The sequence below is a fragment of the Uloborus diversus genome, chromosome 2, assembly GCF_026930045.1.
Source record: "Uloborus diversus isolate 005 chromosome 2, Udiv.v.3.1, whole genome shotgun sequence".
Classification (NCBI taxonomy): Eukaryota; Metazoa; Arthropoda; class Arachnida; order Araneae; family Uloboridae; genus Uloborus; species Uloborus diversus.
In genome coordinates, this window is record NC_072732.1 from 34,691,402 (window position 1) to 34,708,901 (window position 17,500).

A 17,500-nucleotide genomic window follows, 5' to 3' on the forward strand; every position below is an offset into this window, starting at 1 on the left:
TTTCGTAATTAATGAAGTCCTTAAGGTGTTATATGTCTCGCACTGAAAGTCACGTGGTGTATCAATTTGCACTGCAATCTTTTTTTTCGGTACCATTTACTGTAATTTTTTTCTGTGCTACAAACACTCTATTTTACAGTAATATTTACCATAAAAGTTTCCTGAATTGTTGATTTCCTTATCTCCTGGTTATAACCAGACAGAACCTGTCTAGCAAAGATCAAGTTTGAAAGTATTTCTGCGTTTGGAAAAGGCAATCTGCAATCGTTTATTTTTTTCGGTACCATTTACTGTAATTTTTTTCTGTACTATAAACACTGTATTTTACAGTAATATTTACCATAAAAGTTTCCTGAATTGTTAATTTCCTAATCTCCTGGTTATGACCAGACAGAACCTGTCTAGCAAAGATCGATTTAAAAATATTTCTGCGTTTGGAAAAGGTAATCTGCAATCGTTTATTTTTTCGGTACCATTTACTGTAATTTTTCGATGCACTATAAACACTCTATTTTACAGTAATATTTACCATAAAAGTTTCCTGAATTGTTAAGTTCCTTATCTCCTGGTTATGATTACACAGAACATGTTCGAGTTTGAAAGTATTACTGCGTTTGAAAAAAAGAGGTCAGATAAAAAGCAAATTGTCACAAGGCCACGTGAATGGCTTCGAGTTCTCCATCGAAAACAAATTGATATAATGAAAAAGTGTCCCAAAAAAATGTCTCTACCAGCATCCCGGTAAAAATCCAACGGAGACCTATAAATGCAGATGTGAAGCCCTTCCTCTGGTAGGAAGCTAGTATTGTTTCTAGAACAATGGCGAAAAGTTCAATTTGAGTTTGGCCAAAGTCCAATCTGACAGTGGATTCGTGAAGGGGAAATACGTTCAAAGGACGCATCATTAATGTCAATGTATTGGGTGTTCTATAAAAAAAAATGAATGAAGCCTCTCTAAGTCTTTATGTTACGTTTCCCAGTGTTTTTCACTGAATATAAACTTTTTTTTTGCTTTGGAGGGGGGGGGGGGGCGAAAATAACATCGAAAAAGTGATTCTTAAACAAAGTTCGCTTACAAGTGATGAAATCGTCGTGGATAAAGTCAAAATCGAAAAACAGAGCCATATTTTGCATACCTTTCTCAATTTTCAACTTCACATTTCAACGAGTTGATATATATATATATATATATATATATATATATATATATATATATATATATATATATATATATATATATATATATATATATATATATATCTTTAGTTCAAAAAAAAGAGCCGAGCAGTTATTATTTCTAAAAGTGCTTTTAGTCTCAATTAATAGTTTGTTCACACGTATTTTAGCTAATGAATAGAAATAAAGAAATTAAAAAAAATCTATTTTAATTTGAATATTCTAAAAGTTAAAGTTTATTTTAAAGGAATTGGTCTAAACATTATTTATACATGTTTTCCCAGAAAAATATTTTTCAGCTGCTCTTTTTTGAAAACAACTCATTCTGTAGTTAAAGTTAGAAACAAAATATTCCTAAAAAAAGAATTTTCTTTCTCAGAGCATTCTTTACCATTATTTTAAATCCCGGAAAAATGAAGAGATAGAAGGGATTAAATGTCATTCCCGGAAGCAATGTTTTTGCCAATTAACGAAAAGCTTTTTCTCTCATTGTATTAAAAAATACGAATTACGAAATAAACAAAATCATTAATTTAACTAAAATAATTGTGTTTCATGTTTTGGTACCAAACAAACTCTAGTTCTTACTTATAATTTGTCCATCGCTCTCAAATTACAGTTTCTTTTGAACACAAGATGCAAGTGCTCACAATCAAAGAAGGACTTTAAATTTGAGTTTTAAGCAGTGTTAATTTTTTGTCATGTGGAAAAAACAGGAAAAAAAGTATATATAAATAAATGATGTGGACTGAAGTCAAAATTAGAAAGCTGTAAAAAAATAGTTTTTTGAGCCAATTGGAGTAACTCTGCACTATACTACACTACTATTAGTAAAAGTACAGGGAAAATTGAGTATACATTTGAAACATTAATAATTCTAGGAATAATGTACGAAAAATGGCTTTTTTGAGCCAATTGGGAAAATTCTGCAAGGTATTACAATACTAGTAGTAAAAGTGCCCTGGAAATTGAGTATACATGTGAAAAACTAATAATGCTCAGAATATTGTATGAAAAATGACTTTTTTGAGCCAATTGGGATAATTCTACAAGTTATTACACTACTAGAAAAAAAGTACCGGGGAAATAGAGTAAACATTAGAAAATTCAATAATATTAGGCACATTGTATGTAAATAGGTAAATATTGACACACATGTTTGAAAAGATACTTGTTTTATTGTAACCACGAAAAAAACAAACACATTGAGACATTGGTGTTGGATGTTATCTCTTAGCATCCCTGTTGACGTCAGTTGGAAGACTGTTAACTTTATGTTAACAGAGGGCACCTGGGAGGTCAAACATGACAAATTTGGGGCACCTAAGCACAGGTTTATCAGCAAACGAAGCGAACAAGAGATCTCTCACATAATTAGCACTATGGGATGGAGCGCCATCCTGCATAGCAATCCTGAGCACAATTTCTTTTTCGAGGTTACAATAAAACCACATGCCATTTCAGGCACCTGTATCAATGTAAACTGTCTACACGACTAATAGGTGCTTTTATGGCCATAAAAATCAATTAAAATCTAACTACATCAGCATTGAAACTAAAATAATTTAACATAAAACATTGCTAAGACCTGTTGTCCTGTATGGGAGTGAATGTTGGCTCTCAACACGGCAGAAGAAGACCTTTTATTGATTTTTGAGAGAAACATTTAAAGAAAAATTTTTGGACCAATAAAACAAGACTACTGTTGAGAATAGCTTATAACCCCGAAATTTACAAAAGGGTGAACCTACAGTGGTGGTAAAAAAAATTGCATCACCCGCGCCGCAAAGGAGAGGAATATCATCCCGACTGCATTCAACACACAGTCAAGCATCTCGTATCCCAGATGATTTGGGGATGTATTTCAGATTAAGGAGTTGGTGGGCTTCGCTTTGTTCAAGGAACAGTAAACGCTCAGGTGTATATTGGCATTTTGGAAGAGAAAATGCTTCCTATATATATATATATATATATCCGGGATCACTTTACTTCAGTTCCAAACGTCATTTTCCGGGATGATTCTGCTCCGTGCCATAGGGCAAAACTGGTAAGTAACAATGTAAAAACCTTTATCCTATCATTAGACTTAAATTGACATGGGGTTAAGTATTTTTTTTCTCTAAACTCACACGCAGGTTCAGCAATGGAAAAATGAGCATGGGGTCAGCAGTTTGCCTTGGCCCGGAAACAGCCTCAAGCTACGTAAACAATTATCAGATTCCTGCTGTTAAATGTTTATTTTATAAGTTTTTCAATATTTCACATACATTTATCGTCAATCGGTCGACCAAAACTTCTCACATAATCCCATTGTTATGAAAATGCGAGGGTGATGCAATTTTTTTTACCAGTACTGTAACATCCCAAAAGTTATAAAGGCATCTCGCATTAGGTGGCTGGGTCACATGTTTTAATATGAAAATGCGTTCCACAAGAAAAAAAAATTGAATTTTGACCTCTGGAATTTAAGTTATGTTTTTCGCAATCACGAGTATGTGTGTGAATGTAGGCATGTGTGTTTATGTGTGTGTGGGGTATGTGTTTTTTGTGTAGGAGGTATGTGTAAGTAAGTGTAGGCATGTGTGTTTGTGTCTGTGTGCAGGTATGAGTGTGTAGGTAGTTGTGTGAGTGTTTGTGTGTGTGGGGGGGGTCATAATGTGTATGTTTGTGTGTAGGCATCTGTGTTTGTGTCTGTGTGCGGGCATGAGTGTGTGGGTAGTTGTGTGTGTATGTGTAGGTGTCTGTATGTATGCGTGTGTGTTTGTGTGTGTGTATGTGTTTGTGTATGTGTATAGGCATATGTATTTGTGTGTATGTGTTCGTGTGTGTGTGTAACTGCGTGTATGTATGCGTGTAAGTGTAGGATATGGACGCAACCTGGAGACGGTTTTCGCTATAGGAGCAGCATCGTGAGGATCCGGTCGACGATGATACTGCAGAGGGTGCTGGTGGGAAAATAAAATGATAGCATATCAAAACTGTCAAATCAAAGCAATAAGCAATCGTGATTGTTCAAAAAAAAAAAATCACCTTTAGCAACATTCAAGGAAAACGCCAAAGAGGTAGACCCCATGTCAATTGGCTGGATGGGGTAGAAAAGGACTTAATATTAAAAGCAGTAAGAGTGAACCCATTTAGGGCCATAGCACCATTGCACGAAATTAGGTCGAAAAAACTTGGAGAGACGAATTTGGGCCAGAAACAGGCTGTAGTATCAGCGAAAAAGAAGAATATACATTATTCCGAAGATCATTATTTAAATGTTTGCTCATTTTCTGAGAGCAGTTGGTACATAACTAGTTTTCTTACATATGCATACATCATGCTTACCATTGGAGATCATTTTTTACGCATAAGTATCCATGCTGCTTCCGTTTTTAATTTTAATAATACGATTGCTTTAAGTTTGAATTTTATCTTTTCATGTTATTGTTTATCAACAGTATATTGCTTGGCTTAGCATTATCTTGCTTGCGATCTTTCTCGTCTTGAAAATGTATAGGTGAAAGTGTTTTTTTTCTCTCTCCATTTTTTGTGTAACAAACAGGGCAAAGCAAATACAATAAAAACATTTTACTGTACCAAAATAAGAATTAATTAAACAATCGTAAGAAAGTATGCTTAAAATTCAAATTAAAATCACTAAAAAAAAATACAGAATAAAAAATACTGCAAAAACTATTTTTGAAATAAAACTGTAGACTACGAAAAATGTAGAAAATTTCTTTTTCTTAGATGAAGAAATGTTTGCAGGCTAAACACAAAATGTCTCTAGCAAATTGTGTTTGGGTGCATTTACAATCTCCCTTCCTATTCGTTGGAAAAGGGGTTTCTTGTAACTCAAAACACGTGTATGCCATTTGTAGCAAATTATTCAGCGAAAAAGGTATTAACTTATTTTTTGAGTGTAGTTAGTTCTTTCTTCTATGTGTATGCCATCATGCCAGCTCTAATAAGCGATTCATTTAAATAAACATAGTTTACTTAAAATTTCAACATATAGTCTAAAAAAAGAAAATAATCAGATACTTACTCAGTTTCGACAAAAATATTCAGTGTTAGGGTAGAATGGTACGTAAAATATATTTAACTGAGAAATGAAGCTTAAATTGCAAAAGTAATTCGCTAGAGTGCCAAAGGGTTCAAAATACATGTTTAATTGGATAAAAGTTATTGTTAAAGAAAGTATAAAAAACTTTATGCAGAGTAACTGCCGGAAGCTATTTCAGACTGTAATGCAAATTGGGCCTTGATAAAGAAACAAACAGCAAGGTATTGCACTATTTTCATTTACTTTTAACGATGTATTTATTGTAAAATACATCAATAGAGGAATTACTCTGTGTGGAAATATGAAATGAAAATAGTAGTCCCCCCCAATTCTTGCGTTTTAAGAGTGAGCGGGTTTTTTTATGTTTAAACATTGCCGCAGCTATACTGTTTAATATTCTCATATTAGCTTATGCTAAAGACAACTGAAAAATTTATTGATATTGATAACGTGAACAAAGACAAGAGAAAAAAATGCTGAATATAAGCGAAAATCCTTGCGAAGGTCCTGCATTTTAGTTTTATGGAAAATGAGTCTTATGTGGTTTTAGGTGATGAAGGGCCAGTTTTTTTTAGGATCAAGCACGTTGATATCTTTTAGTTGATATTTTTTTATTTTGCTGAAATTTTCAGGATATGTCCATTATTTAAAACGACTAAACACGTGAAACCGAAGCAGCTTCGGTCACTCGTCTGGTCTGCGCTAATTCTATATTAGCTACCAGTTTGTTTGGCACTCTTGGCTTCCTTAAGAGGTTTCCCATCTCCAGCTCAGTCACTTTCCTATGCCGGGCTGATGAGTGCTAATAAGCACGAAACTGCAGTCCTCAGCTGGAAATGACAGAGCTGGCGGTGTATTTCATGTATTTCTGCTTTAGCCCTGGCTATTGGGCGGTAATTTACTGAATATACTAAACACGTGTTTTTTTATTTTTGCAAAAAAAAAAAAAAAATTAAGTTTTTAGATGTCAAAGTTGGACTTTGTTCATTTTTTCAAGAAAAACGTATCTCATCAAAAACAACCCTTCTGTAAAAATTTCCCGTGAGATTATAACTACACGGCTCCTAATGGTAAAAATCATTAAAAAAAATGCAAAAAAGTCCCGTGCGCACGCATTAACCATCGCGCTTCTTCAATCACGCATTTTATTATGAAAGCACAATTTAGTGTGGACATTTAGGAAAATGTAAGATATTTTTAATTTCTTCAAACCAGATAATAGTGCATCAAGCAATACAAAAGGTTTTTTTTTTTGTATGAAATATTACCAAAATAATTCTGTAAAAAAATCGTGGCACGCTGCATAAAAACATGTTGTCAATTTTTTGGCTATAAAGCATAACGCTTTATTTAATAAATTATGCTATAGCATACTGCCGTGCTAAGCACAGATGTGGTATCTGCACATTTTATCAAAATTGAGTTATTGTCACCAGGTGGTCGTTAGTAATTTACCTAAATCTGAAGTTTTTTGGCGATTTGTGAACGCGAAATATTGAAAAAAGCTTTAAGAAAAAAGTCATAACTGCAAATTTGCTTAGTTTGCTAAGGCAATTTGAACGTACAGTGGCTCCCCAAAGTGTTCGTACACTTTAAAATGTTTTTAGTAAAACCAAAATAACGCAAAACTGAATTCGAATATGAAGTCCAATATTTCTTCACATCAATCCTATGTCGTTCCAAATAAAACCCTGCAGTTTTTTCAAATTATTGACAGATCTTCTTTTTGAAATGGGTCAAAAAACGAAGAGACAGAGAAATAATACGCCACAAAAGTCATCGTACACTCAAATATTTTCGAATAAATTCACGATTAAAATTATCCTATGTCGTTTTTTTATTATTTTTGCATTGTGTTGATTAATTCCTTAATATTTTGCTTATATACTTTAAAATAGGTGGTATTCGTAAAAAAACCACAAACACCATTCAAAATTTGATTTTTTTCCTCACAGTGGAGGTAAATTGGTTTGAAATGTCTCTTATTTATTCCATTCTATAGTAAAGTGCTTGATAAAATGCTTTAAAGAAAAGAATTGGACCGAAAGCAAGGCAAGAACAGGTCAACCGGCAAAGTTGACAAAGCATGATCGGAGATTTATGTAGGTTAGATAAGTAATTTGTCGAACAACTACCGCAAGTTTAACATTTAATTAAGTCACAAATTAAAGAAACGTGTTGTAAAACTTTAATCATGAATTTCTCATTTTTAGCTCCACTGCAGATACCACTTTTGCGCTTAGCATACTCATGTAAACAAGGTTCAGTAAAACTAAGCACCAATCATTATAGCCAGAAAATGGACAGTTTTTTTTTCTCAGCATACCACCAAATTTTTTACAATGAATAGATTTGTCTGCACGGTGAAAAAGGTCAAAATATCTTGGCACTACGATTGATTAGTGCAGATAAGTGGTATTGATCAAAAACGAGAGGTCGGTGAGCCCCCATTCAACTTCTGTAAGCATTTCAATAGTTGAGCAAAAATAAGCATAATTTTAGTCAAAAAAGGGTGTAAAGAAAAAATAAAGATTTTTTAAGCATTTTAGCAAAAGACTTTTTATTATATTTTTTTCTGAAATATTTGTGACTTGCTTCATGCGAAAAGTTCAGAAGTTATGAAAAATAAATATACAAACAAATAGTAAATCATACAAATATAATACATGCTTTGGAGATCAAGAATGAAATATGAAATACCTAGAGAAATACTGTTTTTTTTTTCTTTTTACTAATAATAATGCTGAAAATCTCTCTGTCTGGATACCTCTCTGTCAAATCTCTCTCTGTCTGTCAGGATCTCTGTGACGCGCATAGCGCCTAGACCGTTCGGTCGATTTTCAGGAAATTTGGCAGAGAATTAGTTTGTAGCATGGGAGAGTGCACCTCCAAGCGATTTTTCGAAAATTCGATTTTGTTCTTTTTCTGTTCCAATTTTAAGAATATTTCCCCGAGCAAAATTATCATAAAATAAACGAGTAAATTACCAAGTTATCATAACGTGGAACCGTTATATGGGCAAGCCAACTGGCGAGAAATTCATCATACATTATTTGTAATTATACAGGCGAACCAAAACTTTTAGTTTTCTACTATGGGCAAAGCCGTGCGCGTGCCACTAGTGATAAATAAAAGCATTGAAAAGATGAAAAAGGATACAACTTCTTAAAGGTTATCTTATGGAAAGGGAATAATCCCGGAGCTCCTTGGAATTTAAAAACTTAAGCAATAACATAAAAAGGGATGCGTCTCATTAAGAATGGTACCAGGAGAAATATACCCACCATTTTTATAGTGAAACCCTTTACAGGACGTATAATACTCAGTTCACATTGTTTACTAGCAAAGAGTTTTTAATTGTGAACTTAAGCACAAAGTTGGAATCTGCAGTCAAACTGAGAAATCGCTTTTTAAACTTTTACGCCTTCATATATTTGATTCAGATGCCACTTTTTGAGAATTTCTTTAAAAAAATTTCCCTTCCAAAATGAACATAGAACTCTGAGTTTAGGAAAAATTCGTTACTAAGAGCCACCGGGCGACAATAACTCAATTTCATTAAAAATTGCAGATACGACTTTTGGGCTTATCACGGGAATATGCTGCACGAAAATAGCCATGATGTCCAAAAGAAGAAAGGGGTTAAAATTGAATTGCACTGCTTCCACTGCTGTCAACTGTCTAGACAATTTGTCTTGAAGAACTAGGTCACCAGACTCGTATATTTATAGTTTATTATTACAGAACGATAATGATTTAATAGCATGTAATGATTCCTCACAAGAACTATAAAACAAATAAAGTATATTTGCAATGTCAATGTCGTCGTTTCTTGGAATGTTGTATCCGATTATAATCTAGTTATGTTCAACATGCATGCACTTAATATCCGGTCGGACTCTTCTTTTTTATTTTAAAGTTTTCATTAAAACCCACGAGTTTGGGACAGTTTTTGAAAGTCGTCACTGTTTTAAATGATTATAACAAATACATAAAATTACGTTTGGTATCACAGACCTAAAAAATTTTGCATGTGTTTCATGCAATTCTACCAGAAGCTACTTTGTTCGCACTATTGACCGAAAGTGGTGTTAAAAAGCAAAACTATTCTTTTGATTTTTAGATTAAAATTGTACACTGCTTTTGGAGCTGGATTAAACAATTTCCTACTCCAGAATTATGTGTTCATGCAAATTAACTCATGTTGCTTATGTAATTTAACTTTTTCTAATTCATAATTTTTTTTTTTTTTTGGCATCAGTGTATTTACAATGTTTAAAACTGCCGGTGTTGTGGCGGTCGGGGCTTGTTTTTTCTTGGCACTCGCGTGTAACCTTAAAAAAATGTTTTAACCAGTTTTTAATAAATGTTGCTCTTGTTTGAACCTTGTTCTGTCTCTCGTCCTTAACATAAGTTCAGTTAAAGTATGTTGAAGTGAGAATTGGACATTGGTTAAATGTTCCGTACCTGCAACTTAGTGTTAAGCATGTTTAGTTTTAATACCTGCGTTATTTGAACAAGGAATAACTAGCGGACGAATATTTACCCAAAATATTGATTTTTAGGTATTTTTTCTCTAAACGAATTTTTAAAGGAATGACATTCAAGTGTTTTTTAAAGTCGTTTTATCCATGCATCTGTGGTCTTCCGTGTTTCCCCGGGATCATATGCTGTTATTAAAGTGTTGACGATAAAAATAAAAAAAAAAACAAAAACAAAAATAAGTCATGAATTCTCACCAGGACGGGACAGCTCTATAATGGCAGCTAATTGGATTCATATGCTATTGTATATTTTCAGTTTTGCATGATTAAGGATATGAAAAAGCAAATTTTAAACGAATATATGAAATCAGACACGCGACCTCACAATACTTAAGAGTAAATAAATATGCTACGTAGAGCATCGCAGTAAAACATGACCAAGTTTAAACATGTTATTCAGGTATGATTATTCCTTTACTTTTTATTTTTGTTTTTTACTTCAAATGCTTTGGCGTCGAATAAAATATCCATGTTTCGATCTGATTCATATATAAAATTAAAAACACACACACACACACATGCACACGCACTGACATTCAAAATTTTTATGCCATATTTTGAGGTACTGCTTTCGTAAATTGTAAGCTTGTCTTAACCATATTTAGGATAAATGTGTAAGGAATGGGACTGTTCGGCGCAAAACCCATTTCGGAGCCACCGTTTTTGCGCGAAATCCATTTTGCGCGACCCAGTCGAAAATCTATTTTTGGTTTATGAATTTCATTTCGTACATAAATGCAAGGTAAACATGTTAATATTTTTTATAAAATGTTATTCATTTCGCAGAGCGGAATTTTCCTCAGGACTGACTATCCATTTCTTTGTGGCACGGAATTTTTTGAAACAAAAAAGAATATTTTTGTACTAAATGTTATTTTTTAACTGCGAATTTGCTTTTCTGACACGTTGTTTTTTCTTACTTTACATCTTCAATTGTTCACAAATGCAACTGCATTTGAACAAGTTTGGGTGAATATGAACAAGGTTAAAAAAGCAGGACAATTATCATATTTCCAAGGAAAACTTTTACGTAGATACCATTTAAAATGAAGGATTTGTAGCTTATACTGTGTCAGTAACCTATATTGTGTCAGTATGGTAGCGTGTCAATGAGAAAATATTGCTTATCACACATATACCCTTGCTCTCTGTCAAGTTTTGAAGATTCTTAGCATGCTCTTGCTACTGAATAGACAAGAAAAAACTTATAGGACTACATAGTACTAAGTTTATTTTATTATTTAAAGATTACTCTTACTATATATTGCTTTTAAGCTTCATAAAGAAGAAGATGTTGCATTAAAAGATGTTTTAAAACTTGCTTTCCTGATTAAAATAGTATATTTTTTCCTTTTTTATTTCCTCTAATTGTTCTATAACACTAAATTTTTGACAAACTATTTAGCATCACAAAAAATAATACTTATAACGATAAGTAAATCATGAAGACAATTTATTAAAGGTATTAACAATAGGTTTACAAATTTGTTGTAGAAAAATAATTGCTATTAGCGTTTAGAAATAACTTTCAAAAATAAATCATTCTTTACTCAATAAAAGAAAATCAATAAATTCCCTAAATTTAACTGAACATTCATACAATGGTTTTCAATAATTCAGTTCAGCTGATTAATGAGTAAAAAAGTGTTTACACGTGAAGAAGGCAGTGAGGAAATTATATGCAACGTCTGCTAGAACAATTAAGCTGTCACCAAAGAAACACAAAAGGAGTCAGCTTTGCTCTAATAGATTGACAAAGAAGTAGGAGTAAGACTTCCATAAGTCCAGAAATTTTCAAGACTTTTTGCTTTTAGTTATTGTAGCAGCATATAGGGAAGGTCGTTTAGTATCGGACAGCGGGTAGTATCGGACAAGGGCTGCTTTTTAATTCCGCCGCAAAGGCAGCACGTACTGGGTCAACATAGTGTCCCGTATTGGGGAAGAAAGCCACACACGCCATATTGGTTCAAATCAATAGTTCGTTCTGGTGTGCAAAGCTAGTTGTTTGTTTGTTGAGAGAATTGCAGTGCACGAACTTAACTTCTGAGGCATATATTTACACATAGAGTAAGTCATATTGTTTCATTGTTATACCTTTAGACTGATAGTATATTTATCTAAGTATTATGAGCTATAACAGTGTTTAGCTTAAGTAATAACCTAGTGGTGGTTAAACCACTGTAGGTTTACTGTCGGGTTGAATCGGACAAACCAATTTCGGGTTGTATCGGACAAAGTTACTGGCACCAAAATAAAATACTGACGGTGTTTTTCTTTGTCCAACAGGTTGAAATGGAAAAATCACGACATAAATGGAATGAAACAAATATGAAAGAAGCCATTGAAAAATTTGGACTTAATAAAATGAAAATTAGAGAAGCTAGTGAATGATACTTAGTCCCAAAAGGAAGAGAAGCGCCCAAAAAAAAAAAAAAAAAGGAGAGAAAGGGGGGAAAACCCAAACCAAAGAAACAAAAAATAGTTCAACCTAAAATGAAAAGCAAAGAAAACACTAAAAGAAAGTTAAGTACGATGATGAGTAGCAGGAAAACTAAGAGCTGACTCACTGCATAATTTGTAATGAGACATTTAAGAAGATTGGATCCAATGCCAAACGTGTAAGGGTTGGGCACATGAAAAATGTACTGAGCTACAACCGGACAGTCTTTACTACACATGTGATTTGTGTTCCAAAGTTTAAAATGAATTTGTTTCAGTTAGGCCTAAACCAACTATAGGCTATATTTTTCAACTTTTATAAAAAATTATTATTTATTTTCATTTTTAGACTTGTATATACTATTCTAAGTATCCAACTACATTGTTCGTTTCATTTTTTTGCACATTAAAATGTTATTTCTGAGCTATTTGTTTTTATTTTAACATTTTAATGTTTTGTCCGATACAACACTCCAAAATTAAAAATTGGCCAAAAATAGAGTTTGACAAAAATTTGTTTAAAAAATACGCTTCCATGTTTTTTTTAACCAAAGTTTACAATTTATGTTAGGTAACTTAGTACTGCATAATTTTGTGTAAAAAATAATTCTTTACAAATAAAACAAAAAGTGTTATGATTTAAATGGCTTAGGTGTCCGATACTACCCGACCTTCCCCTATTTTTGTATCGTATAACTTATCACGCTCACAAGTGCCTCCGTTTCCCCTACAGTAAATATTTTAGACATTTTTAACAAGTTTCTAGTTTTCTCTGACATTCAAAAAGTTTAGAACGCAAAAATCTGGCGACGAATCGGTCAGCGTTGAAATGGCTGGAGCTGAAATGGTCGCGCCGAATCGTAATAAACCCGGTGTTTAACCGTAAAAAAAGAAAAAAAAAATGTTTTAAGAAAATAACTAGTAGAATTTCAAAAAATGTTGCTATTTGCATATACTTTAAAGTACATAGTAGTCTGACAAGGGGTTGGCCCTAGAGTTATCCATCCAACATTAATTGTCTAGGTCAACAGTATAATTGGCTAAAGTAAATCAATTCTAACTTTAATAAATCATAAAATACAAATAATAAGGCAAGTCGAAATTAAGAGGCGGATTAACTGAATCAAAACAGATTCACTGAAATTCACGGAATAGAGATCCAAAACAAGATATAACCGAAGTACGATCATTTACTGTTGTTTTTTTTTTTTTTTTAATTAACGTTTCTATCTTTTATATTTTTTATTTATTTACCTACTTATTCGTATACAACATTAATCACAAAATACTTACTTGCACAATAAGAGGAATGAAATAGAAAAGTGCGAACTCGCAATATTTGAATATGATGAAACTAAAAATATTTGGAAATTGCACCACACATGGCGTGAACTCTGGATCAATATCCATAATAAGATGATAGAAAAGATTTGGTGAAGCACATCCCATTGCAAGAGGCCAAATTAGGGAAATCACGATCACAATACGTTTCCGATTACAGAGAATATGAGCTTTGATGGGTTGAACAATTGCAATGTATCTGAAATAAAAAAAAGAAATAATATCAAATCACATTATAAAAAGTTACATACTTATTTCGCTTTAATATTATCTGTACTAGTACAACCTTCATCAAAATACAGTATAAATTAATTGCACACAGTAGAGCCTCTACTTGCCTGGTAATCAAGATTAAATCTCTCGTACTGAATCTGAAATTCTAGCTAAAAGAGCACACTTCAAAATAACTGCGTGGAGATCGCAGCAACTAAAGCAAAGATATTAATTTACTTTTGCAAAATAATTACTAAACGTGATCGCTTCAGGTAAATTATTATGATTTTAATCACATTTCCTTACAAACTGTTACACAAGTTGAAAATGCACTATAAACTCCATAAGGCACTCTAGAAAAATTTAATGAGCACTGTACTTAACTCTACTTATATGTCTTTAAAACGTAATTGGTTAGTTGGAAAATAATTACTTAATAAAAGAGTACTTTTACTTCAATACTACTATCGCTTTAGAATTTGATACTATTTGACAAATTATAATTGTTTATTACTTCAATAATTTAGCGATGTGTTTAAATAATAAAAAAAGTGATAAAAAATGAGCAGACAGTGCCGTTTCATGCAGTTGGTATGACTGCTTCTGGTAAATTTAAAATTCCTGAAGCAATTAAAATTTACTGTTAAATTGTACTTCGCATTTCAGACACAAAAAGACATTGGTCTTAGGTTAAATTACACTTTAGAAATACGAACTAATGGAAGTAGTTTTGTTGTTCATTAGTCAGTGTCATTTAACATCATTTCTGGAAGATTTAAATGTTATTTGACACACATTACCGAGATTTGACGCTAAAGGTATATATTCCTTTAGCTTGTGTTTGATCAAAGGACGAGCTCTTTGAGGAGTTAAAAAGTACACCTTAACTGAATGATATCTGTAGAATTTGCTAAAAGGTTTTTAATTTTAGTTGAATGATCAAATGTATATAGGGTTAATTATTTATGCGTTAATAGTTTAATGAGAATTGGATAGTACAGGGAAGTAGCACAAGAGCAATTTTTAATATTTAATAGGAAGACTTTATTTCTTGAAATGTTTACATTTTCTCTCCAAACCTATTAATCAGAGTGTTTTTAAAGCACTTTTTTCCCCGTTGAATAAATAGTCGCTAGTCAAACAAATACGGAACTAATTTTCTAAGTCGTAAGTTGAAAAGAAAAGAAAAGTGAATTTAGGTTTCTGTTTAAATGTCATATTCGGTGTGTGCATGACTGTTAACTGGAGGGCAGTGTCGAGATGAGAGTAAAGAGGTGACCTGATTGAAGTTGAAAAGATGAGACGAATATTTAAAGTTTTGGGGTCAGACTTGAAACTTTGCATGATTCATAAATTAAGTATGTCGGGAATTAGAAATAATTTCTGCACCACAATATAAAAAGTTCAGGAACATTTTATAATAGCTATTACTGTGAAACGGAGAGTTTTGTAGCACAGAAAAGTTTGCAGTGAATTGTATAGGAACAGTAAGCGATTGCAGCACCAATTAGGGAACCACTTGAATTATAGTGTGAAGGACATGAATTTCCATTTCTGCTTTCTCGTCGTCGAAACCCATTAGCCGTGTTTGCAAGAGACTTTTGTACCGGGTATTTCTTTACTCCAACTCCGAAAAAAACCGGTTGGAAAATACACTGTTCACATGAAAACAAACTCTTGCCCCTCTTATCCGTGAAAGCGGTTTTTCCCAGCATTTTTAGCAGCTATACCCAGCTTTTAAACAAACTTGTTTCGCAAAGAGCATTCTGGTTAAAATCCCCGCATTTGCTCTAGTTACCCGAGAAATAACTGGAATGTGATTAAAAGCCGGATTTTTCCGGGTAGAAAAGGGTCATGTGAACGCAGCTATTGGGTATAAGAGCTAGTAACGGGGTCTGAGAATTATATAGGAACTCATGATCGAACCCCACGGCTTTTATTGTTTTCTAACTCTGCGCACTATTAACAGCGTTTTCGTTTTAATACAGTAACATGCGCCGTAAAGTACGACTTTACGGTAAAAAGTATTGGCAACATTGTACTTGTTGTATACTTGTTTACTATAAACTTACATTTTACTGTAAAATATAAGGAACATTTTTGACAGTAAAACTGGCATAAAAGATAGTGATAAATGTCCTCTTCCTTAGGGAAATATTGCCTTATAAATCTGCGAGTAACACACGATTACATTGAAAGCTGGAATAATGAGTCACTTTGTTAAAAATATAAAACTATTATCCTTAATGTTTTGGTACAGAGTCAATAAAAAGTTCACTATATCACTCAGTTACGTTAAGTACTAACTTCAATATAAGCAGTAAGCTTATAAAGCTAAGAATTAATAAGTAGAGGATTACTCTAAATGCTGCAAATTGTGTTTAAAACTAACATTCTTAAATACGCATTTCTATTAGGTTTCCACTGTTTCAGGAAAATTCGCCCCCCCCCCCCTCAATTAATCAAGGTTCAAACAGACGTTGCTGTATGGGTTTCATTCCGGAAAATTTTCACTAAGACAACTTTGACGTCCTGTGTGCTCACCAGATGGAGACACCTAGGCTATTTCTGATGCGAAAACGCACGAAGAATATAATTTTACGGAGGGCATTCGAAGATTTTTTTAAAAAAAAGTAACCCGTAGGGATCTTTAGCATAATTGCATAACATATACGTTGCCGATATTCTGTATCTTAAAAATGAGTTACCTGGAGGCAAGTTTGAACCTGCTCCTTTTTCAAATCAATGTCAATGCCTAACCATCACTCCATTCTGCCGGTAAATCTCTGTACTAGAACCATAAACTTCATAATACTTTGCAATGAATACATAGGTTGAATTAAATGCCGGCACAAAGAAATTTGATAAATATGTTGGACTATGTGCACATTTTTGTTACAATCATTGCTTACGTGCCCTGAGATTGAGACTAATCTCCGAAGCAATACAATGTTTCAACAGCTATTTTTAAAACATGATTGCTCAGACGACTTAAACACCAGTCATATATGGCAATTTCGCTAATGTCATAGATTAATACATCAATCGAAGTTCGTTCATGTCTTAATGGTTCGAATTCTATTTTAAGCAGCAATTTTCCCAGCTATACCTAACTCGCCAAAGTAGATGTTTAAATAAGTTAAGTGGGCTAAATTAGGCCATTTAGATCAATAAGGCCAACCAACTTTTTTTTTTAATCATGATTTTATCGTTACAAGAAAGCCTAACAGGTAATCAAGCGTTATCAACACGCTGTTTGTTATTACTAGGCAAAATATACGAAAAGGTATTCAAAAGAATCTTTTAAAAATTGCCTGAACTTGTTTTCCATTAAATTTTATTTCTTTATAGTTCTCTGTAGTTTACCAGCATATGGAAAAAGTTGTTTAATGTTTTATAAAGCCATATTCATATACGTAGTTGACAAACTCAAAAAAAAGAAAAAAAAAAAAAAAAAGAACGTCTGTGCGTGTTGTGGTTTTTTCATGATTTGATAACCCTAGAAAAGTAGACTAATCCAATAAGGCCATGACTGGCAGTATTCGGACTGCGACTTTCTTACTAACCTACCTAAGGGCCTGAAGTTGTCTATGCTGCACATATGAGCAGTACTGACCAGAAGACAGAAAATAACGACTTATCATTAACCCAAATTAATGTGACGCTTAATTTTTCTCCTCTTCATTAATGTAAATATATTTAAAGAAAACATAATGTTTTAGCGTTTATCAAACAT

At 32.9% G+C, this 17,500-nt stretch overlaps 1 protein-coding gene across 1 annotated transcript in view; it reads right to left on the minus strand.

The window, feature by feature from the left end:
- Positions 1 to 17,500, minus strand: part of LOC129235204 (neuropeptide receptor 15-like) — a 33,697-nt gene that overhangs the window by 6,105 nt on the left and 10,092 nt on the right. Inside the window, exon 2 of the mRNA XM_054868910.1 lies at positions 13,504 to 13,750. Coding sequence (XP_054724885.1) covers positions 13,504 to 13,750 — 247 coding nt within the window. The remainder of the gene's footprint in view (positions 1 to 13,503; positions 13,751 to 17,500) is intronic.